The sequence below is a fragment of the Adiantum capillus-veneris genome, chromosome 21, assembly GCF_014529385.1.
Source record: "Adiantum capillus-veneris isolate H3 chromosome 21, ASM1452938v2, whole genome shotgun sequence".
Classification (NCBI taxonomy): domain Eukaryota; kingdom Viridiplantae; phylum Streptophyta; class Polypodiopsida; order Polypodiales; family Pteridaceae; genus Adiantum; species Adiantum capillus-veneris.
The window spans coordinates 27596522-27616153 of NC_140951.1; the positions used below are offsets into that span (position 1 = coordinate 27596522).

Below are 19632 nucleotides of genomic sequence, written 5' to 3' on the forward strand. Positions count from 1 at the left end.
AGAGGAGAAGGGTGCGCGCTTTACATGTGAGAATTTGCTGTCTTAAAGACAAAGGCAATGTGGACGAAGAAGTAAAAGAACTCACAGCCTTGATGGGGATTCATGAGCCGACACACACAAGGGCATGGAGAGTGGGCAACATAAAGAAAAATGGAGGCAGTGGAGAAACCTCAAAAGAAAGAGCACTCATCCTCTGTTTTCCCTCCATGGAAGCAAAGAAGTCATTCTTGAAGAAAAGACCAACTCTTAAAGAGACTGGCATCTCTCTTGGGGACGATCTCACCCTCTCGCAGATCGCTCATATGCAGGAAGTAATGCCGGAGATTAGAGCAGCAAGGGGAAAAGGCAAGATCGCTTTTTACCGAGACGGAAAGTGGTAATACTTGAGCGACGCTCCACATGACGGTGCAAGACTTATGGGACCACACTCAAAGTAGCTGCCTGGAACTGCAATGGATCTATGCGTCTTGATGTGGGTGCTTTTGAGGATAGCGTTACTGGAAGAGACATCATCTTCTACTCTGAGACACACCAGGCCCCTGGGCAATCCATGCCTCACATCAGTGGATATAGGTGGGAGACAGCCTACAGACAGGAGACACGCTCAGAGCACAGAGGGCGGGGCTCGGGAGGAGTGGCAGTGTTATTTAGAGAGGATCTGCAGCCACTGATACATATAGCCCGCAGGGACGAGCAGGCTAGGTACATGTGGGTGAGACTGAAAGCAGAGACAGGTAGATACCTCTATCTAGCTATTTGTTACTTTCCCCCGAGTACATCAATGTATGCACCACCCAAAGGATAGTCCCCTTTCTCTATTTTGGATGATGACATATGGGAGTTCTCTAGGGACGGTGACATTATCATCCTCGGGGACTTCAATGCTAGGATTGCCCATCACCAGGCAGTGTTTTATGATACTTCAGAGGAGATGCTAAGAGAGATAGATGTGGCAGAGACGGGCCTTTCCAGACTATCACACGATATGGAATATACTGAGGATGGGCGACACCTGATAGACATGGGCACTGCACATGGATTGGCCATCTTGAACGGCCTACAGAGATTCCCTGCTGCGAGAGGCTTTACATGCTTCCCACACAGACATGGAGCCAGCACTGTGGACTATGTCATGGCACAACCAAATCTCATCTCTAGTATCGAGGATCTCACAGTTGGGCCCAGACCGGTCGGGGTGGCGGTGGATCATGCTCTGGTGTCAATGACCATCTCCTTCCATTTCAGTGCAGCACACAGGCCACGAGTAGCAGTCCCTACTCGCTACACATTCACAAGGGAGACGGACTCTGTATACATAGACGGAATCTACAGACGCCTATGCACTGAGGACCCGGGGCGACCTCTGGAGGAGCTAACTACTATACTGACACAGACATTACATGAGGCAGCAGCTGAAGCATACCCACACACCCAGCCTGAGCAGAGCCGCCGATTTGGGAGCATGCCTCAAAACAGCTGGTACGATGAGGAGTGCCGCCAGACTTCAGAGGGAGGTGCTGTTGGGGGACGTTACTCACAGACAGTCACAGATGGACTTCCGACGCTTGGTACGGCGGAAGAAGAGGGCTTTTTTGGCTAGACTCGAGCAGGATCTATATCAGCTATTCTTGAGTCAAGACTCGCGTGAGGCGTGGCGGCTCTTTCATGAGCAGTCTCCCCCCCCTGCTATTTCCTCCACAGAGACTTGGGGTCAGTACGCATCATCTCTGTACACAGTACTTGGATAGCCGTCCCTCCCCAACCCCCCTGACCCATGCCCACATACATGTGTCTTTTTCACTGCTGAGATGGTGAAGAAAGCCATTGACAGGATGAAGATTGGGAGAGCATATGATCATGAGGGCCTAGTAGCTGAGCATTTCATGCATGCCAAAGACCTACTAGCAGAGCTTCTAGCAGTTATGTTTGACCGTGCCATCTGTGAGGGCCTTCCGGACACTTGGAGCCTATCTACAATCGTACCTATCTTCAAATCAGGAGACCCCATGGAGCCTGGGAATTATCGCACTATTGTGATTGGCACACACTGGCACGGCTATATGCATCCATTCTTGAGCAACAGTTGAGTAGATGGGCAGAGAGGGAAGGAATGCGTGCAACTGGGTAGGCAGGATTTAGAAGAGGCTTCTCTACTCTTGACCATATCCTAACACTCAGGGCCATCATCGAGGAAGGCAGATCTCATGGGAGACGGATCTATTGTAGCTTTGTGGACTTCCGCAAAGCTTTCGACACGGTACCCAGAGCTAGACTCATGCGCAGATTACAGGAAATGGGAGTACCCACAGAACTCATTTGGGGGATCATGGCATTGTACAGATCAGTAGTAGGGCATGTACGCACCCCGGAGGGACTTTCTACACCGGTTCACTCCACTATTGGGGTGAAGCAGGGCTGCCCGCTCTCTCCCACTCTTTTCGGTATGTATGTGGATGAGATTTCTGACTACATTGACAGCGATGGGGATAAGGGTGCTCAGTTGGCAGGGACATGGATTCCACTTTTGTTATATGCTGATGACATAGTGTTGATCTCCGAATCCCCAGAGGGAATGCAACGTCAATTGGATGCTCTGCATACGTTTGCCCACGAAAGTGGTTTGTCTGTCAACCTAGGTAAAACCAAGGTTATGGTGTTTAATACCACCCCACAGTGGATCAGGAGGTCAGCACCTACACTCACATACGGCCAGGAGACTGTGGAGTACACAGACGCTTACACTTACCTTGGAGTGGTTTTTAGCGGACCTACATTCTCACTCAGAAGAGCAGCAGAAACCAGACTTACTAGAGCCCACGCAACATTGGGTAGATTGGAGAGGATGTGTTCGCAGGTTAAGTTTCAGGAGCCCCGGACAAAGCTCTGGCTCTTTGACACCTTGGTGGCTTCACCATTGCTCTATGGAACTGAGATATGGGGACCTTCACTGGATCACCACGGGAGGACGGGTCGCTCAAACGGATGGGGGAACATGGAGAAACCTCTCGTCTCGATGATCTCGCGGCTCATTAGAGCCAAGGCATCATTACCACGGGCCATTATCTGAGCAGAGCTAGCGGCCCCCCCACTTGTGGTGGAGGCGCTCACCAGATCAGTCTCCTTCATAAACCGCACATGGGCACTTCCTAGAGACAGATATGCTCGCATAGCACTTGAAGCCTCTCGACAGTTAGCCATACAAGGAGATACAACATGTTGGTATGGGGAGATGACATCATGGTTTCAGGCACATGGGTTGAGCATAGACCGGCTGCCACCATTCCATTACTCATTGGATGCACCATCTCTCACCCTTACACAGTCAGAGATCACCAAGCTCATACGCCAAGACCTGACGCAGCTAGACACCAGAAAGACATGGATACAACCAGCACAGGAATTGGGCACGAAGATGGCTTTTTACAAAGACCACCTTCTTCAGCTTACGGAAGATGGTTTCGTGGCGAGACCTAGATACATGGATACCCACTTGTCTCATGGGATACGATGTGCTATTGGCCAGTTATGCACATCTTCTCACCAGTTGCGGATTGAGACAGGGAGATACAGCGGAGTACCAGCAGAGGACAAGACATGCCCCTTGTGTAACATGGAACCTGAGACAGAGCTACACTATACATGTCGATGCCCCGTCTACTACGAGATACGAGGCCGCTTCCATTGCTTGTTCAGAGAAGGTTTTGGACCACTCTCAAGAGTCATGGGATACGAAGATCAGAGATGTCTGGGTTTGTTCTTGCTCGAGCTGCGCAGACACAGAGATAGCTTGATGAATGGCGAGGCTAGCCAGTCTCAAAGACGGATCACAGACTTCTTCAGAGCAGACAGAGGACAGCCGCAAGAGCCACTCCCACAGCAGAGCTCCCCCTAGTCTCATACCAGAGGCACACTGATTGACCGAGCGATTGAACTGGGGAAATCCAGGCGCCCGCGACTGCGAAGAACTACACAACATCGACGGAGGCTACGACAGAAAATTCAGAGCACGCTGGCCAGGCATGCACAACGCCCGGTCAGACTACTAACCATGGAGGAAATTGATGAGACTCGCCAACGATCGATGCTAGATCTCTTGTGATTCAGCTATCCCAACAAGCCGCTCATTTTTTGCTTGGTCTTTTGCTTGGTTCACATCGATCAACTTAGGACCCCATAGTATATATCTTTGTTTTGTACTGTTGTTAGGTTATTTTGTTACTCTGACTTTGTCTTAGATCCACCACTTAGTAACTTTCGGGTCTCATAGGTCATTATGGCCTTTTGAAGACGTTAATATAACATTTCATTTCATCTCTCTCTCTCTCTCTCTCTCTCTCTCTCTCTCTCTCTCTCTCTCTCTCTCTCTCTCTCTCTCTCTCTCTCTCAGACATATTCCCACAGGCAACCTACACGCAAACAATCTGGGAGCATGCCTCAGAACAGTTGGTATGATGAGGAGTGTAGAGAGACAAGGATTAGATTACAGAGAGAGGTGCTCATCGGTACTACTACACATAGACAGTCACAGATTATCTTCCGCCGCCTAGTGCGACGAAAGAAGAGGGCTTACCTATCTCAATTAGAGCGTGATCTGTATCGGCTGTTTATGAGTCAAGACTCTAGTGAGGCATGGAGGCTTTTCAATGAGCACCCTCTTCACCACCAGCCATCACTTCCACAGAGACATGGGGGGAATATGCTACATCTCTCTATACAACATCGGGGCAGCCACCTTTGCCTGACCCTCCAGAGGCATGCCCAGAAACATGTACTTTCTTTACTGATGAGAGGGTAAGGAAAGCCATCGACAAGATGAAGACACGAAGAGCACAGGATCATGATGGTCTAGTAGCAAAGCAGTTCATCCATGCTAGAGATATGCTTGTAGAGCCTCTTGCTATGATGTTTAATAGAGCCATGTATGAGGGTTTCCCTGAGACTTGGAGTATGTCCACTATTGTGCAGATCTTCAAGTCAGGAGATCCTATGCTTCCCGGGAATTACCGAACCATCATGGTTGGTCACACTCTGGGTAGGCTATATGCATCAATTCTTGAGCATGAGTTGAGTGGATGGGCAGAGAGAGAGGGCATACGAGCAGCAGGACAGGCAGGGTTTAGGAGCGGTTTCTCCACTCTTGACCAGATTTTGACACTCAGAGCCATTATTGAGGAGGGTAGACACCATGGCAGGAGGATATATTGTAGCTTTGTGGATTTCTGCAAAGCCTTTGATACAGTACCACGAGCCAGACTCATACGCAGATTGCAAGACATAGGGGTGCCCACAGAGCTGATCTGGGGGATCTAAGCTTTTTACAGGACAGTGGTAGGACAGGTACGCACTACTCAAGGCATGTCCGACATGGTTCACTCCACCATTGGGGTGAAGCAGGGTTGTCCCCTATCTCCGACTCTCTTTGGGATATATGTAGATGAGTTTTCAGATTATGTACATACAGAGGGTGATAGAGGTGCTCAGCTTGCAGGGACATGGATTCCGTTGCTAATGCTGATGACATTGTGTTGATCTCTGATTCTCCAGAGGGGATGCAGCGTCATTTGGATGCATTGCATGTATTTGCATGGGACAGTGGATTGTCTGTGAACCTTGGTAAGACCAAGGTAATGGTGTTTAACACCACGGCGCAGTGGGTAAGGAGGTCCGCCCCCACTTTTACATATGGTCGAGAGACTGTGGAGTATGCAGATACGTACACTTATCTTGGGGCGGTTTTCAATGGTCCAGTATTTTCCCCGAGGCATGCAGTAGATACGCGATTGACCAGAGCCTATGCAGCATTGGGGAGACTTGAGAGGATATGTTCGCAGGTTCAGTTCCAGGAACCTCGGACAAAGCTTTGGCTCTTTGACACTTTGGTCACTTCGGCCATGCTGTATGGAGTGGACATATGGGGCCCCTCAGTTGATCATCATAGCAGAGCTGGCAGTACTGATAGATGGAGATGTATGGAGAAGCCCTTGGTGTCTATGATTTTGGATGATTAGGGCCAAGGCCTCAGTACCACATGACATTGTTAGGGCCGAGCTCGCTGCTCCTCCATTGGTAGTGGAGGCACTCACTCGATCAGTTTCATTTATGCATAGCACTTGGGCTCTCCCTAGAGACAGATGTGCTCGATTAGCACTAGAGTCTTCGCGACAGCTGGCATTACAGGGAGATAGATCATGTTGGTATGCAGAGATGGCATCTTGGTTTCAGCTACATGGCTTTAGTATGGACCGGCTACCCCCATTTCAGTACTCTCTAGATACACCCTCCATCTCCCTCACTAGGGTAGAGATTACCAAGCTCATCAGACAGGAGTGGATTCAGTTGGATACGAAGAGGACATGGATACAGCCTACACATGAGCTAGGTACGAAGATGACTTTCTATAGAGAGCATCTTCTCCAAATCACGGAAGATGGTTTTGTGATCAGACCAGGATACATGGATACTCATCTATCCCATGGGATACGATGTGCTATTGCTCAGGTACGCACATCCTCACATCAGCTAGAGATCGAACAGGCAGATTTAGAGGAGTACCCACTAAGTCCAGGGTTTGTCAGGTGTGCCAAATAGAGCCAGAGACTGAGCTACATTACATATGTCACTGCCCAGTATACTATGAGATACGAGGCCGCTTTCACTGTCTATTCAGAGAGGGTTTTGGGCCACTTTCTAGAGTCATGAGATACCAGGATCAAAGATGCCTCGGATTATACTTACTGGAGATTCGCAAACACAGAGAGGACCTCTTGAAGAGAGGCACAATGAGCGAGATCCAGCGACAGCAGAAGATTACAGATTTCTTTCGGTCACAGACAGAGGAGTTCAAGCATCCCCACAGCATAACAACACCAGAGGCATACTGCTTGATCGGGCAATAGAGTTGGGGCGGTCCCGTCGCCCACGCATGAGGGGGCCCTCTTGATATTGACGCAGATTGCGACAGAGGATCCATGCTATAGTGGCGCGACATAGGAGCCGTCCCGGATACTGATGTATATGTATATGATGCCTCGATTGTCAGACAGCTCCATTGTATCAGCTCACCCTTTGTATTCCCTTTGTATCAGCTTTCACCCCACCCCTACCCACTATTTTCTTTTCAGTTCTTTGTACTTTTTGTACCCAGACTTGGTATTAGATTCACCACATGTAACCTTTTGGTCTCATAGGTCATTTTGGCCTTTTGAAGACGTTAATATTACATTTCCTTTGTCTCTCTCTCTAGCGTTTTTGCTTTGCACCATCAATCTCAGATTCATCAGGATTGTACCAGTTTGGTCTCATAGGTCAATTTGGCCTTTTGAAGATGTTTAATATAACATTTCATTTCTCTCTCCCCCAACGTTTTTGCCATTCGATTTCTCTCTCCTCTCTACTGCTCCACTTCTCCTCCGCTTTGAGCCAATTAGGATACCTACAGGTGATCTTTGGGGGTATATCATACGTCGCGGACCCTATTATGAGTACGAGAGAGTGTGTGAGAAAGAGGTTTGCATAAAGCTAGAATGACTATGAAGCCAAAAGATTAGTTTCGTACCATGTGTTTTCAAATCAATGCGGAATTAATTTTCCATGAAAATAAAAGGACTAGAATGACTGCTTCAAGAGCCAAATGACCTTTGAGAGATAACAACATACAGCCTCATTTTTGTGTGGACAATCAAGGGTACCAAGTGTTCTGTGGTAAAAGATATGAAAAATTATGGTTGAACTAGCTTCGAGGCACTAGCATTCACTATTAAACCTAAGATGTTTTGATAGATTTTGGGCATGACAGCCCACTTAAGGTATTGATGTTTGCCTACATGGCAGGAAGAGGGAACCATTTCTTATGAAGACCCATCTGGTGATGGATTTTATGCTCCTCCTGGTGTTGACGTTCAAACACAATGTGACAAAAATGCTGAACAATCAGATGGTGCAACCTCAGAACTGTTGAACAATGCAAAGGCACCCAAGTTTCAGACTCAGGGCCCCCTCACTCGATGTTTTGTGCTCTATGAAGATGGTCATGGTTATGAACTTTATGGTTCTGATATTTTTCGCAATCAGCTGGAAGTATTCCAAAGTGGAGAACACTCTTTCCACCTATGCGACGAATATAAAAGCACATTGAGTAAGGCTTTTCTTCACACATTCATAACATGTCATGGGGCCTTGTCTCAAGGCATTCAGTCATTTTGCAAAGACTACAAAAGAGCAGCGGCTACACTAAGCAAGAAGGTTACCAAAAAGGGTCTTGAGGACCAACATAACCACTGCTCTCACATGAAAACAGCACATCCCATGTCTTACAAGCTGCCACAGGTTCTACTGCAGATGCCTTCATTAAGAAATGCAAACAAGCAAAGCAAGTTAGTTGTATCTTATCGTCATATTCGAGAGTATCGACCATTGAATGACTCACAGCTCCTTGAAATGGAACAGTACATTACACATCTTGCAGAGTGGACTATTGACATGCTGGCCTCCTCAAGCACAAGAGTTGAAAGCCAATTACAATCTAATGACAAGATAACTGGAAGAGCAGAGAAGATTCAGGTAAATATGGCATTTGAAGTATTGTTAACTCTTGTTACTGGTGTTACTGGTGTTTGCCTGAATTAGACAGAGATCACATCTAACTGAGTCTCCCAAGCAGTCTCTTGGTCAAGTTAGTGTCCATCCTCCCACTGACACATGAAATCATTGAGAAAAGGAAGTGGAACAATTATAAGTGAGGGTGACACTCAAGGCTAGGTCTTTGCCCTATTTTGTCCCAAAGAAATAAAAACTGTTTGGGCTTCGGGGAAAAGAGGGAACTGACGTCCTAAGCTTCAGCAAGTTAGAGTCTTGATGCTGGAGAAGTCAGGATGGGTGCAGGTAAAAGGGGGAGATGAGGATGAGGGGATTGAGCAGACATAAATAATTCAAGTTTACATGCTCATCCCATTTGGTTAGTTAATTAAGGCTATAGATGTATACGGTTTGCAATCATAGCGTAAGGCATATATTTTCCAAGGTCATTCTAGAATGAGTTCCTTCCATGTGCGATCTGAATCAGCTGATTGGCTGCTGGTTGATTAAACAAGGCTCTATTGCCTATTGCCTGCGAAGTTAGTCCCACCTCCATGAAGAGATTCAAAAGCTAATCCACTTCCATGGAGCGTGTAAACGATCTCTCCCCATTTAAAATAATACACTATGTCACAAACAGGAGTGCAAAAAAATATCAATAGACTTAAATAAATGATCCGAACTGAGACAAAATAGGGATAAAGATAATAAGAAGATCATCACATTATTGGGGACCAGAAAATGGGCTCGTGAGTCGTCACCAACTGAGCATATATATAACTATAAAGAGCAGCCAACGGCTAACACAAATATCCCTAACAGTCCAGCTACATTTATCTCTGAACTATGGTGGCAGTGAACTAGCCAGTGTCCAGTAGATCACCACTCCTTGTATCTGCCACGTGTCACGGCCCAGCGAGAATCCACCTAGTGTGAACGCGAGACCAACTGTAACTACCTGTCTAGTGTAAGTGAAACTGTAGCCCTGCTACACGTTGCCCGCCACAAGACCACTCAATTCCGGAGAGTAGTGGTAAGCTATGTACCGACTCTGCAAGAACATTGGTGATATGTACACTGCGTACATTCCATTTAGCGTGGAGAGAGGAGTAGATATTGCTGGTAGGATACTACTACCGTGATGTTGGATTTAGAGAAAACTTAAGTGAACTGTGAGAGCTTAAAGAAAGAGAGGACATTATTGAAGATGTCTATGTAGGTGATGGGGGTGCCGCTTCTTGGAGCAGAGACATCATGAGCTATTGTTTGATCAATGTAGCAGAGACATCATGAGCTATTGTTTGATCAATGTTGAAATCTGCATATGCTTCTTGTAACCATCCTTGTGGAAACTCGTCAAAGGGTAGTTCATCAGATACAGAAGAGAGCTTTGCCTTGGTTGGGGATTCACACACAGAGGTTGAGGGTCGGGCGAACTCTTGTAAAGGAGATTTCTTGCCTCTTCTATGGTCCTTTAGGCTCACCAAGCCCATAGGCTTCCACAGTAGGAGCATCCAAGTCATCAGCTTCTATGACCTCGACACCTGCTTCTGGGCTAGGCAGCACACTGGGGCAGCTACTGTAGGGACATTGGAAGATAGGATATCCTCATGCAAAGATTGAATAGAATCTACATAACAAGGCATGGACTTGGTAGCTTCCAACCACTCAAGCAGGTCTTCCTCCGGCCCATCAGGTGGGGTAGGCTGTTCCAGCTCCGGTTTGGACTCCACTGACAAGGAACTATGATGCACCACTGAATCCATCTCCCCTTCAAGGAGAATAGGTGTCATTCAGGAGCAAGGAGTATGTATCCACATGGCATCATTTCCCCAATCATGTAGCGTTTTGGTGTGTCGTAGTCATGGTCTGTCGATGAGCAAAGGAAAGCCGCACTCAACCTAGGGAAGACGAACCACAACAAAATCCAAGCTAAAGGTGAAGTCTTGTACTTGCAAAGGCGCCTTGTCCAATATGCTCAATAGATATAATGTCCTCTGGTTAGCTAAAGTAATTGTGAAGTGGTAGGCTGCAAACCTAATGCCAACATGGTGAACTCAGGCATCAGGTTGATACCAAATTCACCATCCACTATCACTCCTAAGAATTGCCGCCCCAAGATGGACACGTAAGATAATCAGTTGGGGGAGTAGAGGGGTAGGATATCATATAGGACTCTGATGGTTGCACTTGGAGATGCTTGCCACAAGGACATGTTCCAGGGTAAAGTGACTGAATCATGGCAAGGGTGTCACTTCGAAACCCGCATCTAACCAAAGCATGTCATAGAGCGACATTTGTTGGAAGGTGTTCTTCAATATATTCTTTGCTATAGGCTTTTCGCATTGTATTAGTGCCTTCTCTGGTACCTTGATCTATTGTAGGTTAGCTACTGCAGGTCAGCTACTGCTTCCAAGAAAGCCCCATCAATATATCAGAGAGCAAAGATGAAGATCCACTCTTGGCACTAGAGGATGGCTTCTTAGCTTCCAAAGGAGGGGTATTCACTAGTGAGATAGTGGGTGGAAGAGTTGAACTTGCTGGAAGGTTTGAGACCGAGGGTTGTCCTCTAGGTCCGAGTGAGGACACCAGTGGGCTGCTCCACCTGCTGAACTTGTTCTAAGGGGCCAGCACATGAGTAGAAGGTGACAGTTGAGGGATGGTGCTAAGTGGGTCCTAGGTGCCATCTCATTGATTTTGGAAATGTGAATTCAAGTTGGTGACTTGGGCTCAAAGACGCAGGTGCGTGCTATTTAGGACAATCCTTAGTGTAGTGATCCTTAGCCTCAAGGCAATGACGGCAAGGAGGAGACCCTTCTGGCAGGGGGGCATTTGCTTTGGTAATGCCCATATTCCCTGCATGTGTAGCACAAAATGGGCCCGGGGGACAGAGTGGTCTTTGCTCTTTCATGGAGGTGCAGGCTGAGGTGTAGAAGCTCCGAGGGGCTGAGGGATCATTAGCATGGTAAAATCTTAAGGAAGGAAAAGTGCTCTTCATACCTTGCATAGGAGGTGTAGTCAGAAAGCTGGCATGTAGTTTGGATGGCCATAGGGGAAAACCATGTTGGATGCAGGTGCCAACCCTTGTTGAAGAGTAGCAGCAAGACTATGTTGTAGTTGTTGCAATCCCTTTAGGTAGTAGCAATCCTTGTCTTCATGTCTTGACTTTCACAGAGGTGGCAATAAGCTCGAAGGACGCATTCGTGTGGAGGATGCCCTGGAGAGCGACATGAGCTACATTGTAACACCAGTCCACAGGCTTAGAATCCTACTGAGCCCGAATCTCTTCTAGCTCTCTCTTCATTTGGAACAAAGCTTCTCGATGTTGGGACTTTTCTTGTCAAAGAGAGAGGGACCTCTCCTCTTGAAGAGATCGTTGTAATTTTAGTGCTTCGAGTTCACTGCATATAGAATTCAAGGGGGTCATAGGCACTTTCCATGAGGATTGAGGCGGTCTCTTCTTGGGGGGTTCCTTGAATAACTTCCTTGCCCCCTCTATCCTCGTAGCAGCCGACATGATCTTGCAGTGTACGAAGTGTGGTCTGATGGAATACACAGTGAAATTGTACAGACTTGAGGAAAGGGCAGTGTTAGTTTGATGTACGCCCGTTGTGGATTCATGTACATACTTTTGTGATCTCTGTACAAAGCTACAGGTTGTTAAAAATACACATTTCTTCGCATCGCTTATTTCTCTAGGAGTTTGCTTTGGGTAGGGTTTTGTTGATATATGTCCAAATCTGTGTGTGTGTTTAAGCGTGCGAAAGCCATGGGAAGTTTCTCAGAGGCCACTTTCGAGATCAAAACTTGTTTGTATGAGGACTTTGAGGAGGCTCAGAAAGCTTGGAACGGTATGGCACCTGTTCTTGAAGTGCGTGTTCCTATGTAGGAACTCATGGACCCGATTGTGCAGTATGCTATGAATGCAGTCATTTTGTTTTTCCAAGGGAAAATGCCTACTACACAGGATGTTGGGCAATAAGTTGATTTTCTTCTCAAACGCAAGGCTGTTCATGGTCTTTATTTTGGTGCTCGTGGATATTATGAAGCCCTATTGGCGGATATTCAAGCCAAAGATCTGATGTTGGAGATGTCTCGACACTTCTTTAGCACGTGGATGGCCCATGTTCAGTTGTGGGCGCTGACAAAAGATTATCAAAGTCTTATCAGCCAAAAATGCCCAGTGTGGGTGGAAATAGTTGACTTCCCTCGCACGTCGAGATACTTTCTACCATTGTTGGCTTCACAGCTTAGGAAGGTGATATGTCCCTCGAAATTGGATGCGAACACCAACAGGTTTCGTATTGTAGGGGATACTGACAAACCTACCCCGAAGGCATTATGGTTGATTCGGGGGACCCGTGGGTGGGCAAGCGCCCATCCAAACTCAAATGGGGCAAGTTTGCAAATTCATGTTTTTGATGTGATAAATTTGGGCACATGCAAAATGAATGCCCTGAACCTGTTTTGCAGCCCCCTCCTTCAATAGTTCCGGCATATGCTCCTCTCTGTGGGGAAAACCTATTGGTGAGGCTAAGCAAAATAACAAGAATGCATCTTCAAGAAACTTCCATGTAATGATAATCGCATGTTGATTGACGCATGGGAAAAAGCAATCTTTACTATTTATTAAGCGCACAAGGATTCCGGTCCGCCACGTGGCAAAAGAAGAGCTGCTACAAAGGGTTGGGCGGAGGTAGGAAAACGGGCATGTAGGGAGCTAAACACGCAGGCATCATTAAGCGCACAAGGATTCCAGTCCACCACACAACAAAAGACAAGCCGCTGCAAAGGTCTTGGCTGGAGGGGGGAAACGGGCATGTAGGGAGTTGAAAAGGCAGGCATTCTGGTGACCGAGGTGAGAAGAGGAATGTAGGTGAGGGAACCAGCTTGCAGCCATTGGTTTTCCACTGCTACATTTCAAGGCCAGGAGTCTTGAAGTGTGGGACCGATCCTGATGCACTCTCTATTCTCATAATCAGTGTTGCTCCCAAATATACAGTCTGTGTTGTTTGATCTCCAGCTCCCATTCATCCACCGCAAGTCTCTGGAAGCTTATTGGGATAGGGACAGTGCGTGCATAGAGAGAGAGACGTGCAACACGCTACTATACTATCTATTCACCATTAAATGCAGGCTCATTCTCTTTGCACGACAGTGGTGACGACACATCAAGGAATTCTCTCTCTCTCTCTCTCTCTCTCTCTCTCTCTCTCTCTCTCTCTCTCTCTCTCTCTCTCTCTCTCTCTCTCTCTCTCTCTATACGTTCAATAGACAAGTGCGCAAGGGGCAGTACCGTCCAGCGTCTCCCCTCTCTTTCTCACAGACACACTCATAGACAACGATGGAAAGCACCATAGTGGGTCAAGGAGCTTGAGAAGCCTGAGAATGATTAAGCATGTTGGGCGAGGGCACACACACAACTCCTTTCCTATCTTTTGGGCGAACGCTCAAACAGAGATTTGATCTTTGTCGCACATCTAATTTACTGACGCAGAGAGATCATCGACAACACCCGTGAATTTGCATATGGACATGAATTCGCATGGCCTGGGGCAAGGTCTGTTGACAAGCTGTGAGGAGGCTGAGGTAGACATCCCACAGTGAGCGAAGTCGATCCCTACACCCGTGCCCCTTGGGCCCAGCGGCGCCGTGCACCTCTCTCTCTCTCTCTCTCTCTCTCTCTCTCTCTCTCTCTCTCTCTCTCTCTCTCTCTCTCTAGGTACTACAGTCACCCGCAGCCTTCAAGGCTCAATGCTCAAACATGCGTACCCAGCCAGCGTTGGCGACAGAGAAAGATGAGAGTTGAGAGATGGGAGGGAGAGAGTGCACGGGGGAGCGAATCCGGATGGCCCTGCTTTTGTTAATGTTGTCTTCCTCCTCCTCCTCCTCCTCCTCCTCCTCCGTTACGCGAAGAGAGAGGCAGTTGGCTTGCAGCCCATGGTGCTCAACCCGCTCACAGAGAGAGAGAGAGAGAGAGAGAGAGAGAGAGAGAGAGAGAGAGAGAGAGAGAGAGAGAGGCAGCACAAAAAGTACTCTAGGAGACAGAAAAAGGGGCAGTCGGCTTATAGTCCAGGTGCCTCCGCGAAGGAAGAGAGATAGATAGATAGATAGATAGTTCTATTATCGTCCTGGGAGGTCAAATATGACCTATGGGACCAAATGAACATGTCACGTGGTGTGAGTGGAGTTCATAAGTGACTCTCGATGCTCAAAAATGGCTGAAATGAGCGTCGCAATAGAGATTCCACATCGTGGTTGGGAGAGGAAGGTATGTAGGGAGAGATCATGGCTGAATATATGGGGAAAAGATGACCTAATGTGGTCAAAAGCTGAGCACTCAAGTAGTGTGTGGTACTCACTCTCTCGCACTTGACGAGGGCATAAGGTGCAAAGTCGATGACACTCCTCGCCAGTGCCCCAACGTCCTGTCTCGCAGCGTAGAGAATGGGAGCTAAGACGAATGGAGGCAATGGTGCGGATCGCACTCAACGGGATGGGCTCAAGGATGTAGGAATGGGTTCGGTTACCTCGTTCCGAGAAGAAGAGAGATTTGTAGTTCGGGGCAACGTGTGTGGTGTAATGGTTGAAGCGAGAACCTCCAGATTTCTCCCAAGCCGTGATACATTGGCGTTGTAAGAAGGCCTCATTAACTTGGGAGTCGATCGACGCATCCTTGACCAGTGACATGCATCCCATCTTCCAAACCATTTCTTGATATCAAGCATCCACCCCGAACTTAGTATTTTGCTCTTGCATGTCTTTTGAACCATTTGACTTGCTTCATATGCGATTCTAGGAAGTCGATGCAAAGGGCTACGTTGTGTCTTACGCATGTACTCCACAACCCTTTGCATGCCCAAGACCTCAATGGGAAGCAATCCGGACTCAAGAAGTAAGAGCATGTAGGGTGTTTGTGTCTTGACTTGGAGAAAGTTGGTGAGAAAACGCTTTTGGACATTCTCAAACTCTTTCCAAGTAGACTTCCCGATGCTTCCACCCCACACCTCCACTCCATAAAGAAGCATCGGTGTCACCAATGTGTCAAAGAGGTACTTTTTGAGAGCCCAACACTTGATCTCTCCTGCATTGCACATGTTTTCAAATGCATAATAGGCCCTCTTTCCGGCTTCCAAGCGACGCATTGCACAATCCTTCCATTTATGATTGGATGGAACGTCAAGGCCAAGGTACTTGAAGTAATCTACCACTTCAAGTTTCTCATTGTTATATACAATGCATGGATTTTCATCATTGAGGGTCTTTACAAGCATAACCTTGGTTTTTGATCCATTCACGATCAGCCCGCTATGTAAGCAAAAGCGTTCCAAGACACTCATAAGCTTTTGTGCATCTTCTAAGGTATGTGCCAAGAGCACTACATCATCGGCATAAAGCAAAAGCATGATCACCGCATTTCCAATCTTAACCTCTTCTATGCCTTCTTGCTGCATAAAGTCAAGAACCATGCATTCCAATTCATCAATGAGTAGCCCAAAGAGGGTTGGGGAAAGTGGGCATCCTTGTTTGACACCAATAGTGCTTGCAAAAAATTCTGAAATTCCATCTCCCATACGTAATCGACATATCACTTTTTGGTAGATGCGAAAGACTGTATGCATAAATTCTCTCGGCACTTGAAGGCTTTGCATACGTCTCCAAAGATTTCCTCGTGGTACCATGTCAAAAGCTTTCTTGAAATCCACAAAGCAACAATACAACTTTTTTCCTTTCAATCGAGACGCTTCCATAAGAACTCGAAGAGTGACAAGGTGATCAATAGTGCTACGATGCTTTCGAAAACCTGCTTGGCCAAGTGCACGTTTGCCATTCTTTTCAGCCCATTCACTTATCTTCATCTCCATGATACATCCAAATAACTTTTCCATTAAAGAACCAACCATTATAGTGCGATAGTTGTTCACATTGTTTACATCTCCTCCTTTGTGCAAAGGTTTGATCCAATTTGCACTCCAATCATGAGGCATGCCATACTGAAGTGCAAGGTTAAACATATCGCATATCCAATATCGTGTTTTCTTGCTTGTCCATTTAATCATTTTAGCCTTGACACCTTGAAGGTCACCTGCCTTACGAGTAGCAAGTTTCTCAAGCGCGCGGCATACATCTTCAATGGTAAAGAAGGGAGACATAAATGGAAGGGAGCTACAACACTCCATCTTATCAACATTGGGTTTCTCATAGAGATTCTTACAATGCATATACATATCCTCAAGAGTCAAGTCACCAAAGCTCTCAACGCGCTTGCGTTTTAGATTTTGCCAAAACTTGCCACATACATGTGCTTTCTCTTGTGCTAAAAGAAGTTGTTTTTCGACTTCCCACCTTCTCCTCTTCTTTTGAATAAGTGCTTTGTATGTGTGTGAACATTCCAAGTAAACTTCCTTGTCTTTGATTGCATCCAATCTTAGCAAGTGTTTTCGGGCTTGACTACATTCCATGTCAAACCATTTCTTCTTGGTGCTACCCTTCTTAGACCTTTTGCAAGACGTGTTTCACCGAAAAGCATTCCTTCGCACAAGAGAAAATTACTTCTTTGAAAACTTTCCACTTGCATTCTAATGTTGGGCTCTCTTGATGCTCTATCATGCTTAACATTTGGTCCACCATATCAGCATATATAAGTGCTCGTTTGAAGTCTAGACGTAGGTACAAATGATTCACATCATGATTGGAGGCTACATGCTCGGGCCGTTTACCACAATTGAGGTCAATACATAACATCCTATGATCCGATTCCGGATTCCATTCACCAAGTGTAAAGCTTTGTATGCATTCTAGAGTGGCTTCCGAGAACAACATATAGTCAATCACGCTAGCACCGTTGTGCTTTCTACATGTAAAGTCATTGGTGCCTTGCCATAGAGATACACCATTTGCAATGAGAATTCCGGTACTATTGCACATATGTAGAAGTGACTTTCCATAGTGATCCACTTCTTTTGCATCATTAGAACTTCGATTATACATGTATGAGTCATCCATTCTTCTTGAGACATGCGGCATGTCTACTTGTTGTGTGTCGTGTTGTAGCATATTTGTGCGAGCATTCATGTCTCCAAAAACAATGACTTCACCTTGATCCTTGTAATGAGCAATGTCTTCCTCTAGTTCAACAAAGGGCTGATCTCTATCCATATTCAAGCAAGCATAAAAGTTGGAGTCATAGTGAGGAATGTAGCAACCGGCCACAAACATGACTTGACCATTTGGTGGGTTGATTTTCAGCCATAAGTAGCGTTTATACTTATCTTCTTTGACAATGGAAACATCTTTCAAACCCTTTTTGGTCATACATGCTACGCCTCCTTGGCCTCTTCGTTGCTTTGCATTTTTGGCCCACATCAAAGAATGCACATCGTATTTGTCAAATCCAAGAATTCGTTGCGCATCATGCTCCCATGTTTCGACAAGAAGTATCACATCGGAGTCATTGGTAAGCTCATCAATGCCAATTCCCGCATTCCATGGATACCCATTACAATTCCAAAAGCTTATTCGCAAGCGTGAGTTGGTCTCATAGATCATGTGTCCCTATTTGTTGGGTGGACTTGCATCCTCCTTAAGTGGCTTTTCTTCTTGAGGTGATACCTTAACCTTCTTGCTTCTTTCCTCATATGCTTTGCGACGTACATTTTGTTGCATAATAGTGCGATCCTCATATACATTACAATCTGTTCCTTTGAGGTAGATCCAACCATTGTCAAGGATGATCTTTCTTTTTACCTCATCAGCCATGGTACATACAATAGGTCTTTCTCCCGAGCGAGGGACTCCTTGTTTTCCAACTCGATGTGCACCATAAGCCATGATTCTTGAGAGAGAGAGAGAGAGAGAAAGAAAGAAAGAAAGAAAGAAAGATTTTTAACGTCTATGTCAGGCCGAAATCGGCCTATGAGACAAATCAAATGTACATGGTGTGTATGTCATCCGTCTATCGGAAAGACAAATGAAACAAAACTGATACAAAACTGAACTGAATGTAGGTAATGGAGTATCTGAGGAGGGATGGGGCTCTATCTCTAGGGGTATATGCATGTCTATATGCTCAAGGTAGTACAATCATGAGAATGCATCAAGCTCTCTAGCTCCATCCTGTACAAATGGGGGGATGTAAGATGTGGTACATGGGCGGGGCTGGTGCCAAGGCTACCAGGATGAAAGCTGTCGGGTCGGCCCTCATCTGAGCTACTCGCTCCTCAGTGGCACGGCGCTCCCGGGCTCGGATCTCCTCGATCTGTCGGTGGTGGGAGCTCACGCCCCTGTAGCCTGTGACTCGTGGTCGTCGTCTAGCTCGGTTCACCTCCGCCTGTGGGAGTGTCACTCCTCTCTGAGTATCTGGTGAGGTAGGGGTGGCAATCCTCTGAAAGAAGTCTGTGAGCTGCGACTGTCTCCCCTCTGTCTGTGTAGCTGTGCGTGGCTGTAGTAGTGTGTCCCGATGGCTCTGTATCTCTAGTAAGAAATGTCCGAGCTGTCTCTGATCTCGAGAGTCCATGATCTCTCGGAGAGTGGGCTGTCCTCTGAATAAGGGCTCATACCTGCCTCTGATCTCAGTGTATGCTCTGCATCTACATACAAAGTGCTCCTCACTCTCCACCTCCTCTGTGCAGGCTCTGCAGACTCGCTCCTCCCTGGGAACACCAGTATGTCTCCCGATCTCAATCTCTAACCTGTGTGAAGCCACTCTCAGCTGACCAATCGCCACCCGTGAGCTATGTGGCATATATGTGTCCATATAGCGTGGTCTCTGTATGAACCCCCCAGACAATATGGTGAGAAACTGGTCTCTGTAATCTGACATCCTCGTCCCCAAGCCAGGTGACTCCCAGACTCTCCTAGTGTATAGCTGCCACAGATCCTGTCTCAATACCAAGTTTCTCTCACTACGAGAGAGGTGAACAGATGGTGAGTGGGGGTCGTACTGGAATGGTGGTAGGCTCTCCATGTCAAGACCGTGTCCCTCAAACCATGCTCTGACCTGTGAGTACCAAGCTCTCGCATGCCCACTCTCTGATAGCTGTATAGCTGCCTCAAATG

At 46.8% G+C, this 19632-nt stretch overlaps 1 protein-coding gene across 18 annotated transcripts in view; it reads left to right on the forward strand.

The window, feature by feature from the left end:
* The window catches only part of LOC147430687 (uncharacterized), a 198764-nt gene that overhangs the window by 146392 nt on the left and 32740 nt on the right, over positions 1-19632 (forward strand). For all 18 annotated transcript variants that reach the window (XR_015185642.1, XR_015185641.1, XR_015185643.1 and 15 more), the window contains one exon: positions 7831-8559. Coding sequence is in view for 15 of the 18 variants with exons in the window: in XM_086493279.1 (XP_086349405.1) it covers positions 7831-8559 (729 nt within the window). In the remaining 3 variants the exon portion in view is untranslated. The remainder of the gene's footprint in view (positions 1-7830; positions 8560-19632) is intronic.